A 26827-nucleotide genomic window follows, 5' to 3' on the forward strand; every position below is an offset into this window, starting at 1 on the left:
GGTCTGCACTTGGCTGTGCTGGGGGAGGAGGGCTTTTGCTCCACCCCTTGGCGTGTCTATAAAAACCCTGGGGCAGAGACAGTCGGGGCCCATTGAAAAGGTTCCAGGCCCTCTCGAGGCTGTCCTTTATTTTTTATCTCTTTATCTCCGCAAGATTCTCCGCAATAAATCCTTCTATCTAATATTTCCTGCTGCTCACACTCAAGAAAACTCTGGGGAACTGTGGGGGTGGTGGGTAAACGCCCCACAGAGCACAATGGAGACAAGACCCAGAATCTATTATTTTCTTAGAGAAACAACCCCGCGCCCTTGATCAGTGGGTTTTTATTACTCATTTGCAGCATGGGGGATGGAACCCAGGGCCTTACACATACTGGGTGAGTGTTCTGAGTCCCATCCGGGACCCAGTTTATAGGGCGTTTTCCACACACACGGCCCCACCAGTCCGCCCTGTTTATCAAGTTCTGACTTTCTAGGCCCGACATTTTGGCGAAGGGGGTTTCTCTTCGGAGGCGAGTGTGCATGGCTGTTTTTCTCAGGCTCTTGCTGGGCTTTCGGGTGCTGGGTGAGGAAGCCGGGCGCACTGCTTGCTTACGAGTTCTTCTGCGGCACTTTGACCGTGACCTGTGAAGGAAGGGTTGGGAGAAGCACTTATTCCTCACACCTGGCAAGTGCCAACGGGGCCCCTTGGCGACAACAGCCCCGTCTTCTCTCTCCCGTCTCCTTGGCGGCAGGCTGTCCACCTCTGAGGGAGATCACACCCTGTCTCCTTCCTAGATTCTCACCCAAGGCCCTAGGGGACATCTGGCAGCATCTGGAGGCCCTTTCCTGGGGTTTGGGTACAATCATAGTTTAGTAGAACCTGGTAAGTTGAGGCGAGGGAGCTGCAGCATCCAGCACTATAGATCGCCCCTCACCCTCCCATACCCTACACCACACACACACACACACACACACACACACACACACACACAGAGCCAACTTCCCACAGGGTAACGCTGAGGAGGAGGCCAAGGCTGCATCCACAGGAGTGGCAGCAGAGAAGGGCCCGAATAGCCCACAGCTATGTCTCAGCTTGTAGCCAGGTGTTACAAAGTGTTCTAACTTTGGCTCTTCCTCCATTATGTTATTTTGCGTCCACCTCCCTTACGTTAAAAGATGAGCATTTCCCGGCCGGGTGGTGGTGGCGCACGCCTTTAATCCCAGCACTCGGGAGGCAGAGCCAGGTGGATCTCTGTGAGTTCGAGGCCAGCCTGGGCTACCAAGTGAGTCCCAGGAAAGGCGCAAAGCTGCACAGAGAAACCCTGTCTCGGAAAAAAAAAAAAAAAAAAAAAGATGAGCATTTCCCATATACCTGCGGCAAGCCATTTAAAAAAGGATCTGCATTCCACGGTTGGAAAAGAGACGTTGGGCACTGCGGCACACCTGACTTTTCTCGGAGAACCTGTATCCACAGCACTGCCATCCTCTGGGGCTACGTTCCTGAGAGTAGATCTGGACAAGGGTGCCTGCTCACGCTCCTTACTGGAAGCCACCCCACTGCCTCCACCCAATGGGGTCCTGCCTTCTCTCAGGCTAATTCCCTGGCGAATTACTGCATGGGCCTGGCCAGGGTAAGACCCTAGAGCCTGTGCCTAACCTCTCCTGTGACTTCTCTGGCTTCAATGAGAAACGTTAACAAGTACTGAGGCCCCTGGCCGGGTGAGGCCAGGCCGCAGGTACCCACACACACTTACCGTCTTCACTTCCGTGTAGGCCTGCAGGCCATACTCCCCCAGCTCCCTGCCGCTCCCCGACATCTTATAGCCGCCAAATGGGGACTGGGCGCCAAACACATCATAGCAGTTGACCCTGTTATTGGAGATGAGAACACAGAGGTCGCTGTGAGGGACTGTGTGCCCTCCCAGGTTCCACAATCTTATACGGAAAATGGAGATATGGGACATGGAGGAGGCTAGCGCAGGTCATGTGATACTCTGCTGTCATCCTTGTCCGTGCAGATGTGATCACAGAAGGTCACCAACACAACACGTTACGCGCCAGCTTCCAATTTCAATGGGTCATCTTGGCTAACAGGGGCTAGGCTTTCCCCGCCTCTTTTAAGTGAAAAATTATTAACATTTAAATGAAAATTTAGCATTTAAAAGCACGAGGCTAAGGGCGGTGACATGGGTTGTCTCATGGGTGAAGATCAGCTACCAAGCCTGGCAGCCAAGTTCAGTTCCTGGGACCCACATGACAGAAGGACCTCCCCCATACACTGTGGCATGTGCATCCCTGTACATACACACACAATTTGTACATAAGTACACACAGGCATGTGCACACATGCACATACACATGCTTAAAAAAATGTTTTTTAAAGAAGGGCCCAGCTTTGTGGTTTGTATCATATTCAGAGTTCTGGTGAACCCTTATGTGTTGTGGAATATTATTTTCAGGTGTGTTACTTTTGTTTTTGTTTCATATGTTTAACTCTGTGAAGCTGTGTTACTGTGCCTGTCTAAAACTCCTGATGGCCTAATAAAGAACTGAACGGCCAATAGCTAGGCAAGGCTGACAGGCAAAGAGAATATATAGAAGGAGAAATCTGGGAGAAGAAAGAAGGAGCCAGAGAAGGAGGAGGCCTCCAGGGACCAGCCATCCAGCTACACAGCAAGCCATGCTTTACAGGAGTAAGAGAACATGAAAAGCCCAGAGGCAAAAGGTAGATGGGATAATTTAAGATAAGAAAAGCGTGGCTAGAAACAAGCCAAGCTAAGGCCAGGCATTCATAAGGAAGAATAAGCCTGTGTGTGTGATTTATTTGGGAGCTGGGTGGTGGGCAAGCTAAGGCCAGGCATTCATAAGGAAGAATAAGCCTGTGTGTGTGATTTATTTGGGAGCTGGGTGGTGGGCTCCTCAAAAGAGCAAAAAAGAAAAACAACACTTATGACTGTCTAACTCATGATTATTTGTAACACCTTAAAAAGAAACACTGCACCCATTACTGATCTCTTCTGGCACCCTCCCTCCAGACCCAGCATCCATGCATGGAGAACCCTCGTGGGCAGTCAGTCTATGGCCTGTAGCGCCTGTTCTATCACTTAGCATCATGTTGCCAAGGTTACCCACACTCCAGCATGCACCAGAACTCCATTCCCACTTTCCTCTATGGACAGGCCGCCTTCTGTCTGTCCATCCACCTACTCACAGACATTTGAGTTGTTGCTACCTGTCGGCTGCCATGTCATGTGTACACACGTTCCTGTGAGAATGTTTTCATCTCTATTGGCTCATATCACAGTGCTATGCTTTGCTGTTATGGAGCAACGGTGCCCATCACAGGAGTATGGGCTTCTCTGGACACAGTCACCTATAATGAACTCCCACCACCCCGCCGGAGCTGAGGACCGAACCCAGGGCCTTGCGCTTGCTAGGCAAGCGCTCTGCCACTGAGCTAAATCCCCAACCCCTATGATGAACTTTTTGGGGGACTGCCAGAGCGTGTCCCACAGTAACTGACCATGTCTCTTCCCACCAGGTAAGTTGAAGATGCTGATGTCTACACAGCCCAGTCCACATTTGTTCTTTTTCTAATCCTAACGATGGTGAAGGAGCTGAGCAACCGTGTATGCCTGGGCTCCCACAGCTGGGGAAGGTGGCTAGTCTCTGACTTAAGGAGTACCTGCTCTGGAAATTGGGGGGGTACCCCTCTCTGGGCGAGGATATGGCTGGACAGCTCCTGGTCTAGTGCCCTAAGATTCCAGAAGACACTGCGCTGGGGGATATTTTACTGGGTTGAGGGGTAGCTGCTACTGGGAGGCTCTTACCACACGGTGCCAGCCTGGAGGGCTTGGGACAGGTAATTGGCCTTATCCAGGTCCTTCGTGAAGACAGCGGCTGCCAGCCCATACTTGGAATCATTGGCTCTGCCCACGACCTCCTCTATGGTCTTGAATTTGAGGATCTGCATCACTGGTCCAAAGATCTGGAGGGGGAGGGCAGACAGAGAAGGCCGGAAGTGATTGCTCCCCATCTCCAGGGCTGACAGGTAGCAGCGGGTGGCAGATAGTGGATAGTGTTGAGCCTGCGACCTGACCTAGCCAGTCCAGAACTACAGTGGCCTCCAAGCTCACGAAACACAAAGGGAGAGGAATGGTTAAGGATGGGCCGCCTCCTGGGCAGCCTGTGCTTTGTACACAGTTATCTTACTTCTGAACAGTCCCACAGTGCACGGGATATGTTAGCACGTGAACTTAGCATACAGGATTTAAGACCAGCTCCCATCAAGTTTAACCCAGGCACAAGGCACAGATTGGCCGCTGAGCAAGCGCCCGTAAAATGGCCTCTGGTTTCTCTTGCCCTTCCCAGCAGTTTCCAGAACAGGCCACTTCTTCGAGTAACTCCAGCTCCTCTGATAGAGGATGCAATTCAGAAACCAAGACCTAGGTGCAAGGCATGTTACAGCAGGGTATGCTACTGCAAGGCATGCTTCTGCAAGGCATGCTGCTGCAAGGCATGCTACTGCGGCTGTCACCACCGCTTCAGGTCCGCCCCGGAGACCACTGAGAACCGGCTGGAACTGGCCATCGTGACCATCTGACTGTCATGTAACCAGCACATACATGGAGCTGGAACAGAGGGGCCTAACGGAGAGCCACAGAGAGATAAAGGGAAGCGACAGTTTGCAGTGAATGGGGAGGAGGGAAACGGAGTCCTATTCCCCACCGAGAGGAACTAGGTCTCCACAAAGAAATGGCCGATTCCGAGTGGGACAGGGGACAGAAGGGTGAAGAGGACGCCCATGAGCCTCAGAGTTGTGACGGAGACTACAGAAAGGTGTCACAGGCCGCTGGAGAGCAAGCACAGGCACTCTCTCGACCTTCCAGGATATTTTCACTAGCATGTAAAAAGGTGGCGCTATGCTGTCCTGTGTGCAGCTTGGGGGTTTAGCTGGTACAAGTGTAGGGGGCATGGCAGAGCTATCATGTTGGGTGGAGAGTCACCCACGGACCTCATCCAATGTCTTTTGTGGGTCAAAACTATGAAAAGGGCCAGATGAGCCCATTCCTAGATTCATGACTCCCAGGGGCCAGAATACAAAGGCCTGTGGGCTAGGCTGTGGGATCTAACGGTCTCCCAATGGTGGGAAACCCCAGGAAACTTAAGGGGAGAGTGACGTGTCAGAATCACGCTGCAAATAACTTACTCTAGGTAAGGAGGGGACTTAAAACCAGAATCTGGGGCACAGTCAGGACACTAGACCAAATCACCCACTTCTCCTCCCAGCTAAGAGCGGCCTCCAGGGCACGGCCGAGGTGCTAACCTCCTCCTTGGCAATGGTCATGCCGTCTTTCACGTCTCCGAACACGGTCGGCTGGATGAAGTAGCCACGGTCGGCGGCGGGGCCTCCGCCACACAGCAGCTTCGCCCCCTCTTGTTGTCCGGACTTGATATAGCCGAGGATCTTCTTAAACTGAGTCTCGTCCACCTAGGGGGAGAAGCCCAGAGTGACGGAGAAGCTAGAGCCAGCCTTGCCCTGGCTGGAGAACACGAAGTCACAGGTAAGCCAGGAAAGGGAGCAAGGTCTTGAAGAACCAAGATCCGAAGAGAAAACACCCGGGGTCAGAAATATAACACCCAAGAGAGATCCCAAATCCTTTACCACCAGAGAGAGGCATGTCACACCCAATGTTTTTTCTTTGTTTTTTTTTTTTTTTTTTTGGTTTTTCGAGACAGGGTTTCTCTGTGTAGCTTTGCGCCTTGCCTGGAACTCACTTGGTAACCCAGGCTGGCCTCGAACTCACAGAGATCCGCCTGGCTCTGCCTCCCGAGTGCTGGGATTAAAGGCGTGCGCCACCACCGCCTGGCTCACCCAATGTTTTTTAAAATCTTGAGATTAGCAAAATGAAAACACAACCCGGGCTTAGGGAATGACTCGGTAGCGGGTGTCATGTGCAGGTGTGGTGGCCATTCTCCTGCCAAGGTCTATGAACCCTCCAGAATGTGAGACTCAAAAAGCAGCTGGGGTCTCAATGCTTGCCCCAAGAGGACACACAGCTGGTACCCAGCAGAGGAAACACAAACCCAGCCCCACCGACTCGGAGCCATGTCCCTTCGATTCGCCGTGCCGGCCTTGGACTGCAGGCCCAGCTGTCATTGGCGGGCTTACCTGCGGCCCCTGCTCGGTCCGGCTGTCAAAGGGGTTCCCGACCACCCGAGACTTGGCCCGGGCAACGCTGCGCTCCACGAATTCATTATACACGTCCTCCTGCACGAAGGTCCGGGAGCCGGCGCAGCAGCACTGGCCTTGGTTGAAGAACAGGGCGAAGTGGGCCTGCTCCACAGCCCAGTCCACTGTGGGGAGGGGGACAGCAGACAGAGAGGTGACATGAGAAGAGGCCGCTAACCCCGACACTGTTCACCCACACAAACCGTGCACACCAGCAGAGTTGGTGCCCGCTGGGGGCCGGGGCCTGGTCAGAATAAAATGGAGCCTTCCTCCCTGTGTGGAGGCTGGTAACTGAGAAAGAGAAGAAAGGAAGTGTTCCCAGAGAGGGTTGGAGAGGATATGCTGAGGTACGGTGGCCTAGTGGCCTGTGGGAATGGGTGGTGCTAGAGTACGGAGAGGTCAACGTCAGACCACGTGGACCCCCCCAAATCTGTCATGCTGGAGTCTGGGCCCTTCCCTTCACTCCCGTCACCTACTGTCGGCATCTGACATGATGATGTTGGGGCTCTTTCCCCCCAGCTCCAGGGTCACTCTCTTGAGATTGCTGCTCCCTGCAGCAACCTGGATTAGGTGACCAACCTGTGGGGACACAGACACATGGACGGCCTTTATTTAGCTGGGGAAGAAAACTTAACTGCTCCTCCCCACAGGGAGTCACCAAATCCCAAGAGACCTGAAGAGTTCACCTCCCATGATGACAGTAACTAACTGGGCTGGGGCTCAGAGTCAGTCCTCCTGATGCCCTCAGAGGCTGGTATGGTTTAGAGATAGGGGGGGCGGAGGCTCGGAGTGGGCAAGCCACACGACCAGTCACCTGGGTGGTCAATGGGGAGTCAGGACCCAGTCAAACGATGATGTGGCCTCCTTCCCAGCTGAGTGTTGTCCCCAGCGTGCTGTGGACACTGTGAGGGCCAGGATAGGGTGCTTCTCACCTCCACACACCCAGAGCCTGGCCCAAAGCTGGCCCTACACTCATCTCTGCAAGGAGGTCAACGGCTCTTTGAGACTCAATAGTGCCTCTGCCCGAGGGCAAGTTCTGTGTGGAAGGGCCTGGTAGGTACAGCTGTGTGAAAATCACTTGTTACAGCCGGGCGGTGGTGGCGCACGCCTTTAGTCCCAGCACTTGGGAGGCAGAGCCAGGCGGATCTCTGTGAGTTTGAGGCCAGCCTGGTCTGCAGAGCGAGATTTAGGACAGGCACCAAAGCTACACAGAGATACCCTGTCTCCAAAAACCAAAAAAAAAAAAAACACTTTTGGACGAAAGAAAGGAAGGAAGGAAGGAAGGAAGGAAGGAAGGAAGGAAGGAAGGAAGAAAGAAAGAAAGAAAGAAAGAAAGAAAGAAAGAAAGAAAGAAAGAAAGAAAGAAAGAAAGAAAGAAAGAAAGAAAGGAAATCACTTGTTATACTAACCAGTGTCCTCTCATGGAAGTCTGAGTTTTCCAGGGTGGGACCTGCTGCTCACCTTTGGAAAGAAATATGTTCCTGCTCCCAAGGACAGTGTATGCAAGGACTCTCTTGGGTCTCAGTTTGTCCCTGTCTCTCCAGCATGGAGTAGCCCAATAACCACCCTGGTCCTCACTCATTCGCTCACTGTTCACTCTTCCTAAGCGGTCATGGTTTCGCGTGCCCTGGCTGCGAGCCTGGGAGCCAGCTCGGTTCTCACCACTTTACCCACGGGGGCTGGAGACTCAAGGAGACAGGGTTTGGATGTGAAATGTCCCCCACTGGCTCTCAAGTTTGAACATTTAGTCTCCCAGCTGGTGGCAGTGCTCTGGGAAGTTGTAGGACCTTGAGGAGTGGGAGGGGTGCAGAAGGAGGAAGTGTGGCCCATTCTGGGGAAGTCAGAACTGAGCAGCAATTCCGGTCTTGTTTCCCTAGTCTGCCCAGACCGGAGCAAGCACCCTCAAGCTGCTGCCCCGCCCCTCCCCCGTGACAGATGCCGGCGGAGCGATAATCCGTCCTTCCCTTAATTTGCTTCTGGTCAGTTCTTGGTCACAACCAAAAGACAACTAACCCAAGCTGGGCATGGTGGCGGTATAGACTTTTAGTCCCCGCATTCGGGAGACAGAGGCAGATGGATCTCTGTGAGCTCAAGGCTAGCCTGGTCTGCATAGCCAGGGCTGTGTAGAGAGCCTGCCTCAGATGAATGAATGAATGGGGAAAAAAACAGAACCCTAATACACCAAGGCTGCACAGCAAATCCGTGCTGCTCTGAGGCACAACTCCAAACCCCATGCCCTGCCTGTCTCTGCCAGATAGACACTGTCCTGGTTTTGGTTAATGTTGCTGTTTGTTTTCTTTCTTTCTTTCTTTCTTTCTTTCTTTCTTTCTTTCTTTCTTTCTTTCTTTCTTTCTTTCTTTCTTTCTTTCTTTCTTCTTTTTTTTTTTTTTTTGAGACAGGATCTTATTGTGTAGCTGTGACAGTCCTGGGTCTCACTCTGTTGACCAGGCTGGCCTTGAACTCACAGAGATCTGCCTGTCTCTGCCTCCCGAGTGCTGGGACTAAAGGCATGTACCATTATGCCTGTTTTCTTTTTAAATTTTTTTTGAGGCAGGGTCTCACGTAGCTGAGCTGAGGTTTCCTTTAGCTCCTGATTCTCTTGCACCCACCTCCTGAGTGCTGAGGTTAAAGGCAACAACCTGGTCTGAAAGGGAATGAACAGGACCTCTGGACACCCGGGGGGTCCACCAGGGATACAACAGCTAAGCCTGGACCAGTACCTGGGCTTTCTGAAGCCAGCTAGTCTTGGCCTCCTTATTCCATAGGCCTGCTGACCCCTCCCAACAGTATCCAGGGAGGCCAGCAGACCACAGAGGACACAGTCCTGTTCTGCCCTCTGGCACACATATGCGGGCTATCGTTTGGGTGACCAGGAGGCATGTTCTGGGACAGAACCCGACACCTCTGAAGGGAACAGCCACTGAAGAGGGAAGCCTGAGCCACCATGCCACAAATCTGAGACACCTTACCTCGGTGGAGCCCGTGAATGCCACTTTGTCCACATCCTCATGGGAAGCGATGGCAGCCCCGGCGGTTGGGCCGAATCCAGGAACAATATTGACCACACCAGGGGGGAAGCCTGCCTGTAGGGGAAGCCAGGAGACCTGAAGTCAGCCTGCTGCTCCCAGGGCCTTGACACAGAAAACACCCCCTTCCCCAGTAGTGACCCGGGACACGTGCAAATGAAAGCCACCCTATAGGGCATGAGCCGCCCTATAGGGACTTCTAAAAGTGGTTGGGACAAGGAGCCTGGCTGTAGAGTCCCCTGTGGAGCTGACGGTTCTAGAACAGTGGCTTTCACCCCTCAGAGAGGGTTGTGCCACAGGCCCCAGGGTAGCAGACAGTAGCAGGAACCCCTCTGGTTAAGGTACTGAGGACTGAGCTCTCCTCTGGTTAAGGTACTGAGGACTGAGTTCCCCTCTGGTTAAAGTACTGAGGACTGAGTTCTCCTCTGGTTAAGGTACTGAGGACTAAGTTCTCCTCAGATTAAGGTACTGAGGACTGAGTTCTCCTCAGATTAAGGTACTGAGGACTGAGTTCTCAGATTAAGGTGCTGAGGACTGAGTTCTCCTCAGATTAAGGTACTAAGGACTGAGTTCCCCTCTGGTTCAGGAGCAAGCCACGCTACAAGACATTTAGAGGTCACGGCAGAAGCAGGCCACACACCTCCTTGATCAAGTTGGCCACGTAGAGCGCTGTGAGCGGTGTCTGCTCAGCGACCTTCATCACAACCACGTTTCCAGTCGCCAAGGCCGGGCCCAGTTTCCACGCTTGCATCAGGAGCGGGAAGTTCCACTGTAAAAACAGCAGCCACCAGAGAGATGGAGCAGGTGGCAGGAAGGGCCGCTCCTGAGGGCCCCTACTATTTAACCACGGGCTTGGAGGATGGTTGAGGCAGGTGACTGGTAGGGACAGTGGCTTTAACTTATGGGTACCTTGGGTACTAGGTACCATGTGAGTCCCTAATCATTATTTCCCCATAATCAATAGCCTGCCACTGTTCAGATGGAGACCCGAGCCTTAAAAGGGATAAATGATTTCGCCGGCCCAGACTTAAACCCGTCCCGGGAGACTTGCCGGAGCCCATGTTCTCAGCCAACACCCAGTCACCTTCCGATGCCACCTGCAGAACCCCACTATGCAATGAGCGTGGCTGGCCCCCAGGTTCACCCCCCTAACTTTGACTTCCAGAGGGTCTGGCACACACCGGAATGATCTGCCCACACACGCCCACAGGCTCGTGGCGGGTGTAGCTGAAGAAGTCGCCATCGATAGGAATGGTTTTCCCGTGGTACTTATCAGCCCAGCCAGCGTAATAGCTAAAAGAAGAAAAATCCAAGCGTTAGCCGGTGTCTAGCCTGCACTAAAAGAAGGAAAATCCAAGTGTTAGTTGGTGTCTAGCCTGCACTACCTGGCAGAGGAGAGAGGCCCTAGATGGCACTGATAACCATCCTGGCATTTGGTTTCTTCCCAGAGAGAAGTGGATGACCACCAGGACGTGGGGACCCCACTTTCCATAATAAACTTCAAAGCCTCAGAACTACTTGGGACGCTCCTGACGAACACCAGGTCCCCGGCCAGGGCCTGCTTCCCACCTATTCAGCACACCCCTCTGGGGACTCAGTCTTTCTTTTTTTTTTTTTTTTTTTTGGTTTTTCGAGACAGGGTTTCTCTGTGTAGTTTTGTGCCTATCCTGGAACTCACTCTGTAGTCCAGGCTGGCCTCGAACTCACAGAGATCTGCCTGGCTCTGCCTCCCGAGTGCTGGGATTAAAGGCGTGCGCCACCACCGCCCAGCCCAGTCTTTCAACTAAGCACCTAGGTTTATTTCCATGTGTCTGCCGTGCCAACCCAGCACTGGAGGATCATGGGTCTGACCTAGTGGAGGAGGGCAGACCCATCAAAGGCCAGCACTTCCCCGACTGGCCTGGCCTCATGAAGGTCATTATCACGATCACGGGGACATGGGTGACAGGAAAGCCTCATGGCTGGGGAACAGCCAGTGTGTGTTCATGTCGTGTCATGGTCAGGCCTTTGGGGAAGGAAGGAAGAGGAAAGATTCAGGATGAGGAGAGGCAGCTTGTAGAAGGAGGATTCCTGAAGTGTGCAGGGCCTGCCAAAGCTGACCAGGGTGGGACTCCGGTTTCTCAGCCTCAGCATGCCTAACACTTTTGATTGGAAAATCCTTTGCTGTGGGGGCCTGTTCTGTGGGTCTCAGGATGGTCAGGAGTGTCCCTGGCCTCTCACTCTGCACCAGATGCCAGCAGCGATTCCCTGGCAGTCATGACTAGACCCGCCTCTGGAAGTGATCCATGTCCCCCTGCTGTGGAGGACAACTCCCGCCATTCGGGCACTGTTTCCCCCTGCCAGCACCACGGTCTGTCCACGTGACCCGTGGCTGGTCAGACTCGAAGCAAGCAGGTTGCAGGCCCTCCCCCAGGACACTGGCATTCGGTCTAAGGGATGGCACCATGAACGTTGGCCCAGAAGAAGCCACGTGTAGCAAGATAAGAGAAAATAAGGGACATGGCCTTTGCTACTTACTGTCTACAACGGGCAAATCCCAAGGGCAAATTAGCCCCCACTCCTCGGTCAGTAAGATGTTTATGATCACACTAAACTCAAAGCAGGAGAGAAACAGGAAAACAAGAGAATGTCTGGCAAGCCTCCAGCCGGTCCAAGCGACTAGAAGCAGAAACTAAAGAGCAGGACAGAACAAGGCTGCCAGAAACCAGGGCAACCAAAGACCGACACATTAAATCCCTCAGATAAACGGCCAGTTCCAAGGACACAGAAATGATCAGGCACAGCTCAAGACAGAGTCTTGGGGTCCACAGAGCTTTCCTAGTGAGATCTGAGCTTGCTTTACACAGCAGGGCTGCATTAGGGGATGGGCTTGACCACGTGCATGGTCACCAGGTGACTGGGATGGTTTGCACTAGGCTGTGCTAGGGGGAGGTCTTTTGCTCCACCCCTTAGCATTTCTATAAAAAGCCCTTTAGAAGAGACAGAAGGGGCCGGTGGGTTTTGACCCAGGCCCTCCTGAGGCTAGCCTGTGTTTCTGTCTGTCTCTCTCCTCTGTATTTCTATCTAAATATTTCTCCCTCCTCCCTCCTCAAGAGTACCCTGGGGGAAAAAGTGGGAGCTGGTCTCCCTCAACAGAGGAGAAACTAAGAGGACTAAATCTGACCGTCGGTTGACACTAGGGGACCTTCTCACAAGAAGGAACCTAAACAGAGGTTCCAGTCCCTGTGAGCCTCCTGCATCCTTCTAAATTTCTACCTCCCAACATCACTCCCTCCCTTTTCTCGATGGCCAGAACAAAGAACAGGAAGCCCATACCGGAGGCATTTCAGGACCATGTCCAAATCCACCAGGTAGGAGATGATGTAAGGCTTGCCATTGTCCAGGGTCTCCAGGGCCTGACGAGAGAGCAAGGTCGGCAGAGACACGTTGGCGCAGGAATGAAGGGAAGCAAGGTGACCAGTGACATGGGGACCTGAACTCGCAGGGACGGGTGGAGGCTCAGGGTGAGAGTCTCCATTGGACCACTGAACGTCATGGGCATTTTTGGACCGCTGGCCCAGCCTCTCCCAAGGCAGGGAGAGGAGAGGAGGGCATGAAGAAGGAGCCGGCTTCATTCCCCTCACAGACATTATTAAGTTCTGTCCTCTACCAGATGCAGTTGGAGGGAATATAGAAACGAGCAGAGAGCCTTCGGGGCAAAGAGATCGGAGGCACAGATTGTCTGTCACACATGGTAAATATGCCAGGAAGAAAACCAGTCTCCCTTGCTCCGTCTCGGAAACTCCAACTAAGACTAACCCTGAAGGCAGGGGAGGGGGCAGACTGGACACATGGGGATGAAGTGATGAGACCCGGGAGGAGGGGGACAGTATGTGCAAAGGTCCCAGGACTCCAAGAAGTTTGGCTGTCAAAAAGTTAAGGGGAAGTAGGGAGGCCTGAGCCCGTGAGGGGCACAGCCTGGCTTGCCTCGGACAGTGGAGCCCAGCCATGTTGAGGCCTTCACCCCAAGGTTATAACGGAATGCCCGTGATGCACCCGGACAGTTCACTCTGGCTACCACCGTAGAGAAAGGGGCTGCCTTCCAGTTCTTCCAACAGGGTGGCCAGGCACCATACAGAGGGGCCCAGGGGAGGTGACCAGCCCTGGGGATCGCTGGGAAGGCCTGTGCAAGAGGAACAGTCTTCTCCCTCTCCCTCTCAAAGTCTTAGATCTTAGCCACACCCATCAAATCGGGACAGACACTGAGGCTCCTCTGGTTAGTGACAGGTAGACCCCCAAAGTGTCCACCCATCAGACGCCATTATGATCTAGGACCAGCAAGGCCTCTGGATGATCAGGGTTTGCTATGAGCCTCTTCAGCCATGGGAAGTGAGGGAAAGAGGCCTGACGACTCACCGCCAGGTAGGTCCGGTCCCGCTCAATGAGATCAGCCAATCGGTACAACAGCCGGCCCCGGTCGGATGCATCCATGCGGCGCCAGGGCGAGCCCAGCTGGAAGGCTGCCCTTGCAGCCTTCACGGCCTTGTCCACATCCTCCTGTGAAAGTCACCTGGGAGCTCAGACCTCAGCAGTGAAAGCCTCCCAGTATTGTGCACCCCACTGCTGAGCACATGATAGGCCAGTCAGTATGGGCCAGTGCAGGAAACCACCCGCCCTGGGAGCTCAGACCTCAGCAGTGAATGCCTCCCAGTATTGTGCACCCCACTGCCGAGCACACCATAGGCCGGTCAGTACGGGCCAGTGCAGGAAACCGCTCCAAAACAGTCCTCTGGGGTCCTGAACCTCAGCTGCAAACATAGGCCTCATCAGAGGATGTGGTGGGAAGGAGACTCCCGGCCATTCGAAGCGAGAGACCCCCATGAATCAATCCTTAGAAAGGGACCCTGTTTCTGTGCCCCACAGAAGCATGTCTAGCCAGAGGCACCAATCCTTCTGGGGTTCCCCAACAGCTTCAGGAAGTGGGACAGCGCAACACAGCCCACACAGGGGGGTGTGAACTGGGAGGTGGGTACGGGCTTTCATTTAGAATAAACACATCTACCATCAGGACACCCCATAGTAGGTCTCACCAAAGGAGGCCTGGACATAAAGAAAAGGACCATCTCAAAGCGGAGGCCAAAAGCAGCCACGACCTTGTTTTAATGCTGAGTTATTAAAAAAATACTCTAATTTTGTGTTTTGTCCCATTTTGTTTTCTTCAAGAGGGAGTCTCATGTAGCCCAGGCTGGCTTACAACTTGCTATGTAGCCAAGGATGACTTCATACTTCTGATCTCTTGCTTCGCCTAGCTAATGCTAAGATTAGAGGTGTGTGCCACTGTGCCCAGCTTAGAGTCTTGTTTTTAAAGTTCCATACTTCCTCTAGTTACATAACTCAAAAAAAAAAAAAAAAAAAAAAAAAAAAAAAAAAAAAAAAAAACGACACCGGAACTGTTTATCTCAGCAGACCAGAATTCTACGCCATCCTCTCCACCTCCCTCCCTGTCCTTCTACTCCAGATCTATAAAGGAAACAGTTGTTCAGTGTTTCCCCGATTTACCTCCCAACCCACACAGCAGAAATTAGAAAGTCCATCAGCAGCCAGGCAGTGGTGGTGCCCGCCTTTAATCTCAGCACTGGGAGGCAGAAGCAGGCCTGTGTGTTCGAGTCCAGCCTGGTCTACAGAGTAAGTTCCAGGACAGTCAGAGTTATACACAGAAACCCTGTCTGGGGGTTGTGGGGAGAGAGAGAAAGCAAGCCCAGTCGCCATGCTAATGTAATGGAGACTGCCTCGGATTCATATTGTAAATGTCAAATATGGTTTTTGAGTTAGGAAAGTGAAACACCTATGTGGTCACATTTCAGTCATACAAAAACATAAAGCAACAACTGTGTGCTGTGTGGTAGCACATAACCTGTAACCTCTGCACTTGAGGCACAGTTGGGAGAACTGACACATGTTCCGGGCTAGCCTGGGCTATGGAATGAGACCCTACCCAAGAAAAAACAAAGCCAGTCTACGCCGACAGAAGTCACCAGGCCTCACCTTGCCCCCTTCTGCGACTTGGCAGATGACCTCTCCCGTGGAAGGATTGACGGTGGGGAACGTCTTCTTGCTGACGGCGTCATGCCACTCATTGTTAATGAAGATCTGCAACGAGAATGGGAAAATGCGCTCAGGTCCAGCTCTCAACTCTACTGACCACCTCAAGGGAAAAAAAAAAACTCACAACAAACATGGAGAAGACGAGGAGACGAAGATCAGCATCAGAGGGCCAAGGATTCCAGGTTAAAGGCACAAACCCAGAAACATCCAAGCTAGACAGTCCACTGACCTGAGTAAACCACCTGACCTTAGTGAGTTGGTATCTTTGCAGAACAGTGAGAATGTTCCCAGTGTATCAGTCACCTACGGCTGTGTAGCAAACACCCCCAAAGGCTAAAGACCATTTCTTCAGAGCTGTGCCCAGGGGTTGGGCTCAGCGTGTGACTGCAGTCTAGGAGTCACCTGGGCAGGATGACCAAGGCGATTCTTCCCTCACTCGTCTAGTACCATGTGGCTACTTGGCTTCCTGAGGGCATGGCAGACCCAGATTAGTCAGATGTCTGGGGGCAGCTGGCCTGCCCAGGGAGTGTAGCCCTGGCTGTCCTGGAACTCTGTAGACCAGGCTGGCCTCAAACTCACAGAGATCCACCCGCCTCTGCTCCACAGTGCTGGGATAAAAGGCGTGCACCACCATGCCCAGCTAGCCATCTTTATTCTAGACTGCACAAGGGATGGACGACTCTTCTCAGCGTATCCATTCATCTCTGCAGCACACACTGTGAATAACTTCCAGGTCAGGCACTGTCCTGGGGAGGGGACAGTGGTCCAGTTCAGTGATCCAGGACGTAGGCTGAAGGCAGAATTTGGATTGAAGACTTAAGACATTTCTGTTCCTGGCTTTGTCCCCAGGGTCAGGGACTTCTGTGATTCCAGCCTTCTTCCTTACCTCCAGAGTGGAGACCATTGCAATTCCCTTCCCTAAGGTGGCATGCCCTGGCACCAGCCTGGCATGGGACAGATGCCCATGCTGACTGCAATGGGTAGTGATTAGGAATCCCGGGAGGCCTAATTTTCTGCACCATTTACATGTTGTTCTCACTGCAGAGCCAAGCTGCTCGAATCTGGCAAGATATGTGTAAGCATGAACTAGACAGTCAAGCTATGCTCGTGTGGTTTCATATCCACTGATACTCATCTTTAATTAATTTGTCACTTTAATCCTAGACCTGTGTCGTTCCCAGGGAGGGACTTGGGTGTGAGGCTCAGACTGGAAACCTTAATACCTCAGAGCTGGGCTCCAGGCCACCTGTGCCATGCCAGGTTGGGCCCCTGGGCATGGTATAACCTCTCCCTCTTCTTCCTGGTTCCTATGAAGCAAGGGGAAGCAAGGACCCGAGGTCACACAGAAGAGGACTTGGGGTTGGCTGTGGGGTGGCACGGGCTCAGAGATCCCTCCATGGCAAGGTGGCATAGGTAGGAGCTAGGGAGGGCACTGGAGGGCCAGGCTAGGGGGTCTCCCTACTGCCCGCTGTTCCTTGTCTACACTCCATAACCTACGTTTGCAGGCACATTCATCAGCACCAGCACTAGGTGAATTCCGTCTGCTTCAACGTACACAGGAGGCCACCGGGCCACGGGGAAGGCTGGCCCTGGGTTCACATTCACACAGCAGTGCGAGCCAGGACTTAAACCCAAGCTTGAGGATGTGAAGGCCCCATTACCTACCCACTTCCCACTACAGCCTCCAGCCACAGCCCAGGTCTGCCTGCAAAGTCAGAACACTTGTCCCCAAAGGGTTTCCTTTAAAAGCTAAGCATGGAGGCTCATGTGTATAACCCTTAGAAGGCTGAGGCAGGAGGATTGCCTCGAGACCAGCATAGGGCACACAGTGAAACCCAGTCTCACAAAGTCATAATCAAAAAAACAAACAACAAACACCCAGCCGCCACCTTCGCTGCCCCACCATTTGATTCTGAACGCTGGAAAGATCGAAGCCCAAAGTGAGGCAGGCATGGGCTGGAGTCCAGCCCTCCTCACACTGGGAAACGGGCAAATGAGTCTCAGAAGTTTGACCCAACACCTCTGGGGGCTGTGGAAGGTGTCCCTGAGACAACAGGTGTGCAGTTCCTTGCCAGGAGCTGGCCACAGGCTGTCTCTTGTCTCAGCCCTAGATGGCGCAGCCATCTACAGCTAAAGATCATAGACCCAGAGTCACCCAGCTTCTCGGCTCTCCCCACATGACAGATACTCCATGAATCTACCCTGAAAAGGCTCCCATCAACAGTCTGTAAACATGAGGAAGCCAGAGAGAGAGAGAGAGAGAGTGAGAGAGAGAGAGATGGGTGGGCTGGTCAGACCAGGTGGACACCTAGCACATGTCCCTCCCCCCAGACCCTCCGTGCACGGTCTCTGTGTTAAAAGGCCAAGTCTGGAATATGCTGTGTCATTCTTCCGGTCTGTCAGAATGAGTGTTCAACAATCTGTCCTTCCTTCTTGTCTGGTGAAATAAATTCCTGAGCTCAGGTTCTCATTTCCTCCCCACTACCCCACCCCCCATCATCCCACCCCAAACACTGATAGGGAGTCACGGGGGAGGGCACTCTCACACAGTCCTGCTTCCAGAAGAACGCCTTCAGAACCACAAAAGGGCAGAGTCCAGGCCAAAACTCCACTCACTTCTAACCCTCCTGGCCCCAAACCAAGGCCTGCCTTACATAACATGCTCAATCCCGTCATCATGGCGGAGGGGAGGTTCCTCCTGGCTCCCACTTCCTCTTCATATTTCTAGAACACACGGGTCGGGAGGTGACATTCTGAATCTGAAGCAAAATCAAAACAGTGTCTACGTCTGTCGCCCGGGCTTCGGAGTCACTCCCCCAACATCCTGTAAGCTCTAGTCGCAAGCCAGAGCCACTACCTGGTGCCAGACATGGAGCAAAACAGCAAAGCCTTGGTTCCTAGGAGCTGAAGTCCTGAGGAGGGGGGGCCCAGCGGACAAGCACAGGCTATGAAACCAGGGGAGCAATCAGAGGCCCCATTAAAGGGGACCTGAAGAAAAGGGGACCCAAAGAGTTAGGTGTTGGTAGCACATGCCCTTAATCCCAGCACAGACACAAAGAGTAAATATTAAAGAAAACTAGGCTAGATGTGGTGGCGCATACCTTTAATCCCAGCACTCGGGAGGCAGAGGTAGGAAGATCTCTGTGAGTTCAAGGCCAGCCTGGTCTACATAGTGATACCCTGTCTCCAAAAAAAAAAAAAAAAAAAAAGAGAAAGACTTGAGGTTGCCTGACAAAAGGGGGGCCGGAGGGGAGACCTGAAGGGTGACAGCTGAAAGAGTTTGGGGGCGCCGGGCCGCAGTGGTGCATGCCTTTAATCCCAGCACTCGGGAGGCAGAGCCAGGCGGATCTCTGTGAGTTCGAGGCCAGCCTGGGCTACAGAGTGAGATCCAGGACAGGCACCAAAGCGACATGGAGAAACCGTCTCAAAAAAACAAAAACAAAAGAAGAAAAAAGAAGAGTTTGGGGGCAAAGAACAAGGACAGGGCAGTGGGTTCAAAACTCCACTTGCTAGAGTTACTTACTGGGGTGCAAGGAGCCTGCAGTGAGCTGGAGCCCTTACCAGACACCACAGGCCTGGGGACAGGAGCCTTTCTGTTTGGTAACTGCTCTGTCTTGGGCCTCATTCCACAGGCAGGGAGCTGAGGCACCGTAAGCAACACTCCTCAGTACAGATCGTTTATTTAAGAGGGCCATGCTCCCGACTGTAGTGAAGCCAACACCAATCTCCGGGCCAGGGTTTCTGTGAAGCCAGCTGACAGACAGCAGGAGCCTTCTCGGCCATTTGCAAATGGAGGCCAGGTAGCCATGGTAGTGGCCTTGGGGTGAAAGATGTAGGAGCTGCAGCTAGGTTTGCCAGGGCTGTGAGCAGGATGTTTAGATCCTGGGATCTCAGGCCTGACAGAGGACAGATTATTCCAGCCCCATTATAGTATATGCAATCAGTCACCATATGCCCTGGGGTCAATAAAAGACTAATTATATTAATCAGTAGCTGTGACCTGCGGAAGCAGGGAACTTTTAGAAAGAATTCCAAATTGGTTGTTTTTGTTTTGTTTTCGAGACAGGATTTCTCCGTGTAGCCCTGGCTGTCCTGGAACTCACCCTGTAAACCAGGCTGGCCTTGAACTCAGAGATCTGCCTGCCTCTGCCTCCCCTCGGCTTTTTGGTTTTTTTGTTTTGTTTTTGTTAGTTGTTTTTATTAACTGTATGTGCATGCCAATGTATGTGTGTCAGGGTCAGAGGACAACTTTTGGGAGTTGGTTCTCTCCTTCCACCATGTGGGTTCTGAGGATTGAATTCAGGTCATCAGGCTCGGCCACAATTTACCCCCTGAGCCATCTCACTGGCTCCAAGTTTGTTTTCTTTTGAAACTAAAAGAGCCGACAATTTCATTTTCACATTCCACAATATAAATGAAACTTGTGCTTTCTGGTCCGTGTCCCCGCACCCCCCCGTTTCTGGAACTGTCTTTAACAGGAAGGAGAGTGAATCTTCCTCCTCACAAAATGATATCAAGAGCCTCCATGCCCTTAGCTGTCAGTGAACACGGCCACGGGACAAAGCAGAGGCCTCATTGGCACACGGGTCTCTCAAGGGTGGTCTCATTTCCAGACGCAGGCACTATCAGCATCGTCCCAGGAGGGAGAGGGCCATCAATGGCAGCACAGGTATCCCAGCAAGGAGGACAAAGGAGGTGGATCATGGCCCCTGCAGGAGAGGCAGAGGAGCTGGGGATGCCTTTCCTCCATCAGAAGCAGCCACCGTTTGGGGAGTCGGGGTATTAGCCTGCTCTTCCATCTACTTCTGACGGTGGTCTTGGTGTTTCCCAACGCAGCAGTGTATCTGCCTCACACATGGAGACTCCAGGGAGACATGCCGCTCCAAGGAAACCTGGGCATGTAGTTCTGCAGGTGGATGGCTGCCCGGTTCCCCGAGGCATACAGCCAGCACCATCCTGGGCATCCCTTTCGGGTCCTGATGTGTGAAAGAATGAGGAATGTCTCCTAGGAGACCCATGATTCCGGAGCGCCTCACTTCCCACGTGTGTGATTCCAAAGAGCATTTGGTTTGGGGAATTCTTCTGGCTCTTTCTCTCTCTTCTTCTTGCTTCGCTTTTTATTTTTATTTTTTGAGATAGTCTGTATGTAGCCTAGGCTGGCCCCAAACTCACAATCCTCTTGTCTCAGCCTCTTGAGCGCCATCATGCCCAGCACATATCAGCCATGCTCAATCGCGCCCACATTTCCTTACTCTGCCCCGGGCCCTCCCTTAGCTATAATCAAACCCCAAGGCTCACAGCCTGGGGCAAGCGCTCATCTTGTTTTTTTTTTTTATGGCAGTTATGGAACCAATCCAGTGGGCAACTCATGCTATCTTTTTGTGTTGCAAGAGTCCAAGGGGTCAAGTCCAGATAAACACAGAATGCCCCACACATCCACACTCTTACCATCCAGAACTTCCTAGGGTTAGCTGGTGGTCAAGGCTAAGGGGAGCCAACCTCACCCCTCGAGACTTCCCTGAGCTGTTCTGGCACTTGACCTCAGCGCCCCCTGCTCTGCCTGCCCCCAGGACCGGTGCTTTTTGTATTGCCGTATTTATTGTCACCACTGAGTGAGGAGGTTAGTTCTATTTTGGAACCTTTGCTAGGATATCGAGGTTTTAATTTGTCCCTGTGCTTAACAATGGGCAATTCTCTCACCGTGACCCCCGGCCCATCCACCACCACCTCCCCACCTGTTCTTACATTCTGTTCCTGTCAACTCCCAGGTACTTTACACTGGGTCCCCAGGGAGTGACCCTTGGCTCACTTTGGCTCCTTCGGTACGAATCTACAGCCACTTCCATAAACAGCAACCATTTGCAAATTCAGTATTTACTCAAGGGCAGTTCCTTGCCAAGCTCGATGCCAGTGCCAGGAATACAGATTGGGACGCAAATTTGTATTGGTGGCTCCTCCCTGCTGATTCCTAAGGTTTTGATCTAACGTTTCCTTATCTATTTGTTAGATCAGAGGGTCTAATCGTGGGATAGCACACGTGTGTTGAAGCTAGGCAGAGCTGAGAGCTTAGCCTGGTTTCAAACCTACAGCCTAAGACCCTCCCGAGCACCAGTTCTCACCTGTGGTGCAGGGACAGCAACAGTAATTGACTGCCTTACAGAAGAGCAGACTGATCCAGGCGGTGGTGGCGCACACCTTTAATCCTGGCACTCGGGAGGCAGAGCCAGGTGGATCTCTGAGTTCGAGGCCAGCCTGGTCTACAGAGTGAGTTCCAGGACAGCTAAGACTACACAGAGAAACCCTGTCTCGAGGAGAAGAAAAAAAAAAAAACCAACCAACCAACAAACAAACAAAATACAGCAGATGGGAAGATTCAGGAAATAGCTCTCAGTCCAGGGCCAGATAGGTAGTAAGGGGGTGAGCAACTGCGGTTGTTACTAGACCAGGCATTTCGACAGATGCATCACCACAAAATTATTTCACTGCTACTTCCTAACTGTAATTTTGCTACTGTTACAAATCATACTGCAAATAATCTTTTTGAAGCTAGAGGTTTGCGAAAGGGGTCCCGACCTACAGGTTGAGAACCACTGCCCTGGACCATATTCCTGTACATGGTGAAGTGTTCAGAGGCAAGGCTTGGTTCGTGCAGCTTTAATTGGTTTAATATACTTTGTACTACAAAGAATGCAGGCCACCCCCCCCCACCCCCCACCCCCCCCCCTACCCCCCGCTTTGAAGCACAGTCTTTGGGGTCCAGTATTCAGAGACCCAGCTGACTCTCTGCAAACTATGCACGTGTAGGCTGGTCCTTTCCTGCAGCTGGGGCAGAGGGGTCCATCTTTAAGTGTTGCCTAGGTGAACTCTTGCAAGCAGCTTCTTCAAAGGGCCTGTGAAATGTTTCCAGTGAATTCCCACCTAGCTTTTCTTTTCTATACTCAGGGTGCATCACTGTAACGTGAGAAAACTCCCAGGGACTAGAGAGGTGGCTCAGTGGTTAAGAGCCCTGGCTGTTCTTGCAGAGGATCCGGGTTCAATTCCAGCACCCACATGGTGGCTCACGACCATCCATCACTCCAGTTCCAGGGGATCTCATGCCCTCTTCTGACCTCAGACACCAGGTATGCACATGCACACAGATACACATGCAGGCAAAGCACTCATACATGTGAAATAAACAATGAATCTAAAGAAAAATTCTGTAGGGAGGCCTTCTCTAGTTCCCTTCCTGCTGGTTAGTTCTCCTTGATTCCTAGGTGTTGGGTTAGGAGGCTAAAAACAAGAACCTCAGCTTTTTTGGGGGGTGTGGGGGGGAGGAGTGGTGGTTTTGAGACAGGATTTCTCTGTAAAACAGTCCTAGCTATCTTGGAACTCCCTCTGTAGACCAGGCTGGCCTCGAACTCACAGAGATCTGCCTGCCCCTGCCTCCTGAGTGCTGGGATTAAAGGTGTGTGCCTGGGCTAGTTCATTCTCTTAAATATAAACCCCAAATTCATCAGCACTTACATAACAAAAGGTGACGCCAGTGCTCTGCCACTGAGCCACACGCCTAGAAAGGAGTTTATCACCGTTGTGCTGTAGGCTCAGCAATAGCTCCATGGTCCAAGCTCATATACAGTTGTAATAAATGTTTAAGTCCGTGGTGAGGGCTGAGGAGCACCCCATTTTGTCCTCACAACAACCATACAACGTGGGTGGGATTATTATCCCATTTTGCAGCTGTGGCCACTGAGGCCCAGACTTGACCCTGCACGTATGTCCCAGCTTTGTTCCATGCTGCACTTTTCACTTAGGTCTCCACCTTCCAACTCATGAGCATCCTATGGGCAGGAGATCCAGAATGTTGTTAGCTGGTCCTGGAGGGCTTAGGAAGCATCTGGTGGATGAGTGACACATCCCATTAACAGGGTCATGGCTAGGAGTTAAATCTGAGGTGGTATTGCATATTCCTTTGTTACCCGTTTTTTTCTTTTGTGACGGGTTTTCCTATAACCCAGGCTGACTTCAAACTCACTCTGTAGCTGATAATCACCTTGACTTTCGGAGCCTCCTGCCTCCACCTCCTGAATGCTGGGATTGCAAAAGCTCACGCCACCATACCTGGGTTATGCATTACTGGGACTTAGACCTGGGGCCCCATGCATGGCCAGCAAGAACTCTACCAACTGAGCTCATCCTCAGTCTCACACTCCACCAACTGAGCTCACCCCCAGTCTCAAACTCTTTTAGTTGTTTTTTGAGGCAGAGTGTAGGCAGAATTTTCTGTCCCTCCTTGAACTCCTGGTCCTCCTGCCTCTACTTCCCAAGTGCTGGGATTAAAGGTGCCAGCATCATACCTGGTTTACACATTCATTACTGTTACTGGCACATAGAACTGGTGAGGATGATGCCGGGCGTCGGTGGCACACTTGGGAGGCAGATCCAGGCGGATCTCTGTGAGTTCGAGGCCAGCCTGGTCTACAGAGAGAGAGAGAGAGATCCAGGACAGGCACCAAACTACACAGAGAAACCCTGTCTCGAAAAACCAAAATAAATAAATAAATAAAAGAATTGGTAAGGATGAGCAGTGGCCCCAGATGAAGGCAAACATACACCCTTGATATTGGAGTTACCTTTCTAGACCCCAACTGTTCTCCAAGTCAGCAAGGAAATAATTAAATGTGAAAACTAGTTTCATTGTCAGAGGTATAGATTTCAGTTCCTGAAATCCGAAATTAACATGTGGGTAAAATGTGGCTCGTTCGGAAACCACACCCACGGATTCCTTCTGGGGAAGCCAGAATCACCTAAAGTCTTATCACTTACCCAACAAGTTACCTACCCTAGGGTCCTTCCCAGGACAAGAGGGTTCCAGGAAGATGGGCCCAACCTCACTCAACCGGTGTTGGTTAGGCAAGAAAGTGAGGACATGACCCCATCCAGATGGGACCCAAGAAGCTTGAAGAGTAACATCCCCTGGGGATGCCCAGGCCCTGCAGGTGCCCTTGGAAGCAAGCCCAGTGTCTGCAGAAACAACCTCGAGGCCACACTGGCAGCTCCTTGGGGCAAGTGGCCCTAGTAACTGCCATAGAGATATCCAGAAGCACAAAACAGACAAAACCCAGAGCTGCTGCTTCCAAGTCCTGGTGTCCCTGGCAGCAGGGTCTGTAATAAAGCCACACAGCTAATGCCCAGCAATTTCTAGAGTTCCCCCCAGGTACTGCCCTAGGGCAGAGAGCTTGTGTTCTCAAAAGACTTAAAAGCAGCTGAGTGTACTGGCTGAGAAAGATAAGACAAGCGTAGTGTTCAGCTTGATAGAGTTTAGGGATGAGTGTGGCAGGTAGCCAGCATGCTGCATCCCACACAAGCTCACAAAAGCAAAGAACCAACCAAGGCCACATGCCTTAACAGTGCTCTTGCTGGGTGCACAATAAGGTGCTCAGTTGTTAATCAGTTAATGGCACCCAGTCCTATAATGAACGTGCACCATTCTTGGGATCTCAAAAAAAAAAAAAAAAAAAAAAAACGCGGTAAAAGAAAAAGGCAGCCGCCACCGGGGAGAATTCACTCCACTCCCCCAACCCACACTCCGAACCGAATCAAGCCTGGGCACTTGCTAGGACCTGAGACTTTGTGCCCTGCCCCCTAGAGGAACGGACGCTAATCGATCAGGTGCCTCCTCTTGTCATTTCGAATCTCTTTGATGTTCCGATCCTGAAATTTCAAGGCCAGCCTGGGCCATTTAGTAAGACCCTGTCTCCCAAAGAAAAAGTAGAGGGGGGGGGGGGCTGAAGGGCTGAGGGTGTAGTTAGGTGGTAGGCTTGTCTGGCTTGTGCAAGTCCAAAGTGGAGTGGTACTGGCTGAAGCAAGCAGTGGGCGAATTCCGGGCCAGCCTGGGCTACAAAATGAGGTCCTGTCTCAAAATAACACGCTAAGACTGCCCTGACTGCCTTCCCATTCCAGAGAAGAGGGCAGTCAAGTCCTACTTGTTGCACAAACAAACGGAATACTTTACAATCTGTTTCTTTTTATGTGATGCCAGACTTTCCCAAAACTCAAAAAGCTAAGGCAACAAACGCTCCAAAGTCCTGGTTGGGTAAGAGCGGTCACAGGGGGGGTCTTGACCCAGCTTTTCCTTCTGAACCCTGGCCCAGGTCTGCGGGAGTCGGGTAGGGAAGAATGGAAGGTATTGCAGAGAGGGGCTGGGACGCCTGGTCCTTCTGGGGGGACTCAGGACCACGCGGGCCGGGAGCCGGCTCCGCAACACCCACCGCGGCTGCACCGATGGGGGACAGAGGCCCACGACTGTCCCGGGCCGAGGGGATACGCGCTGCGGCCATATAGGCAGGGGAAGGCCATGCGCCAAGATCGCCGGGCGGGGAAACTGAGGGCGCGTTGGCCCGCTCGGTCCCGCCCAGGGGGCCTGCAGAGAAGATCTCGTCTCACCTGGTTGCAGAAGACCTCAGGCTGCTGGTTGGGGGACGGCACGGCGCTGGTGGCGGCGGCGGACAGCAGGCGGCTCAGGCGCGGCCCGCGGCGGGCGGTGGTGAGTGCGGCGCGCAGCATGCTGAACGGAGCTGAACCGAGCGGAGCTGGACGGAACCGAACTGCGCAGAGCCGAGCCGAGAGGAGCCTGGACCAGCCCGGGCGAGTGCAAAGCTGTAGACCCACTCCCTCGCCTCCGCCCCCCGCGACCGCCAATGGGCGGAGGCGACACGAGGGCGGAGCCGGAGAGCCCCAGCCCCCAATGGCCTGCAGGGCGCGACCCTGGCTCTACGAGCCGAGTCAGAGATGGAGCCCTGCAGAAAACACGGGAGCTGCCTGAGAAAGCCCTGCCAGCTCCTACAGCCGTCCCTGACTCCCATCTGTGCAGACGCGGCAGGGAAGAGAGGATTTCAGGAACGGGATTATTCCGACAACCTGGAACTGGGCACTAGGGGTGCAGGAGGGCATTGGCTAGAAAGGGACGCGGACGCCTGGCCACCCGTGTGCCTTTCGACCAGATGAAGGTTGCAATGGGCAAAGGACATGGTGAGGAGCCTGGCAGGGGCTCTGGGCTGTGCAAAGAGAAGTGTTTTGAAACAGGAACCCCGAAAATGGGCGGAGCCCTTGGAAGCCGAGGCCCGGACCGTTTCTGAAGCACCAGGCCCGAGAGCTTCGCCCTACTCTGATGACTCGCAGTATATGGTCGCCGGCGCTGTAGGAGAGAAATCCCAGTGACTAGACAGGGGTCCTGGGCGCGTTTCCCTGTGTGCCTCTGATTTTAGCACTGGACAGCTCATGTTGTCCCGGGACTCAGCATGGTTAGCACAGAACAGGAGGGAAAAAGCATTTAAGGACCGTACAGGCAGGGTCACATGACCAACCTTCGGTGCAAAGGAATCTGGGAAACTGAGAGCACAGGAGGATTTGTAATGGAGCCACTTAGCAGAAATTGAGATTCCTGGGCAGGGGGGAGGGCGCACTTACAGAAAGCAAAAGATATGCTCAAATTTCATGTCTCCCCTGCAAACTGCGCAGCTGT

At 52.7% G+C, this 26827-nt stretch overlaps 1 protein-coding gene across 1 annotated transcript; it reads right to left on the reverse strand.

Moving 5' to 3' along the window:
* Positions 1-306: 306 nt before the first annotated feature.
* Positions 307-26317, reverse strand: Aldh2 (aldehyde dehydrogenase 2 family member). Its single transcript, XM_052755265.1, has 13 exons — positions 25750-26317; positions 15265-15369; positions 13636-13776; positions 12556-12635; positions 10422-10533; positions 9881-10009; positions 9184-9297; positions 6691-6793; positions 6155-6339; positions 5309-5473; positions 3813-3970; positions 1737-1851; positions 307-624 (listed from the first exon to the last, which is right to left on the reverse strand). Exons 1-13 carry the CDS (start codon positions 25867-25869, stop codon positions 592-594), a joined length of 1560 nt encoding a protein of 519 aa, XP_052611225.1. The 5' UTR covers positions 25870-26317; the 3' UTR covers positions 307-591.
* Between the last annotated feature and the right edge of the window lie 510 nt (positions 26318-26827).

This window comes from Peromyscus californicus, unplaced genomic scaffold (genome assembly GCF_007827085.1).
Source record: "Peromyscus californicus insignis strain IS unplaced genomic scaffold, ASM782708v3 Scaffold_2__1_contigs__length_46816999, whole genome shotgun sequence".
Lineage (NCBI taxonomy): Eukaryota > Metazoa > Chordata > Mammalia > Rodentia > Cricetidae > Peromyscus > Peromyscus californicus.

Coding starts and splice junctions, on each gene's coding strand:
- Aldh2 (XM_052755265.1), bottom strand. CDS start 25,869: ATGCTGCGCGCCGCACTCACCACCGCCCGCCGCGGGCCGCGCCTGAGC. Junction 10,010..10,421: donor TGTGTGGGCAGATCATTCCG/GTGTGTGCCAGA, acceptor CTGTTTTTACAG/TGGAACTTCCCGCTCCTGAT. Junction 1,852..3,812: donor CTCCAGGCTGGCACCGTGTG/GTAAGAGCCTCC, acceptor CTCCAATAACAG/GGTCAACTGCTATGATGTGT.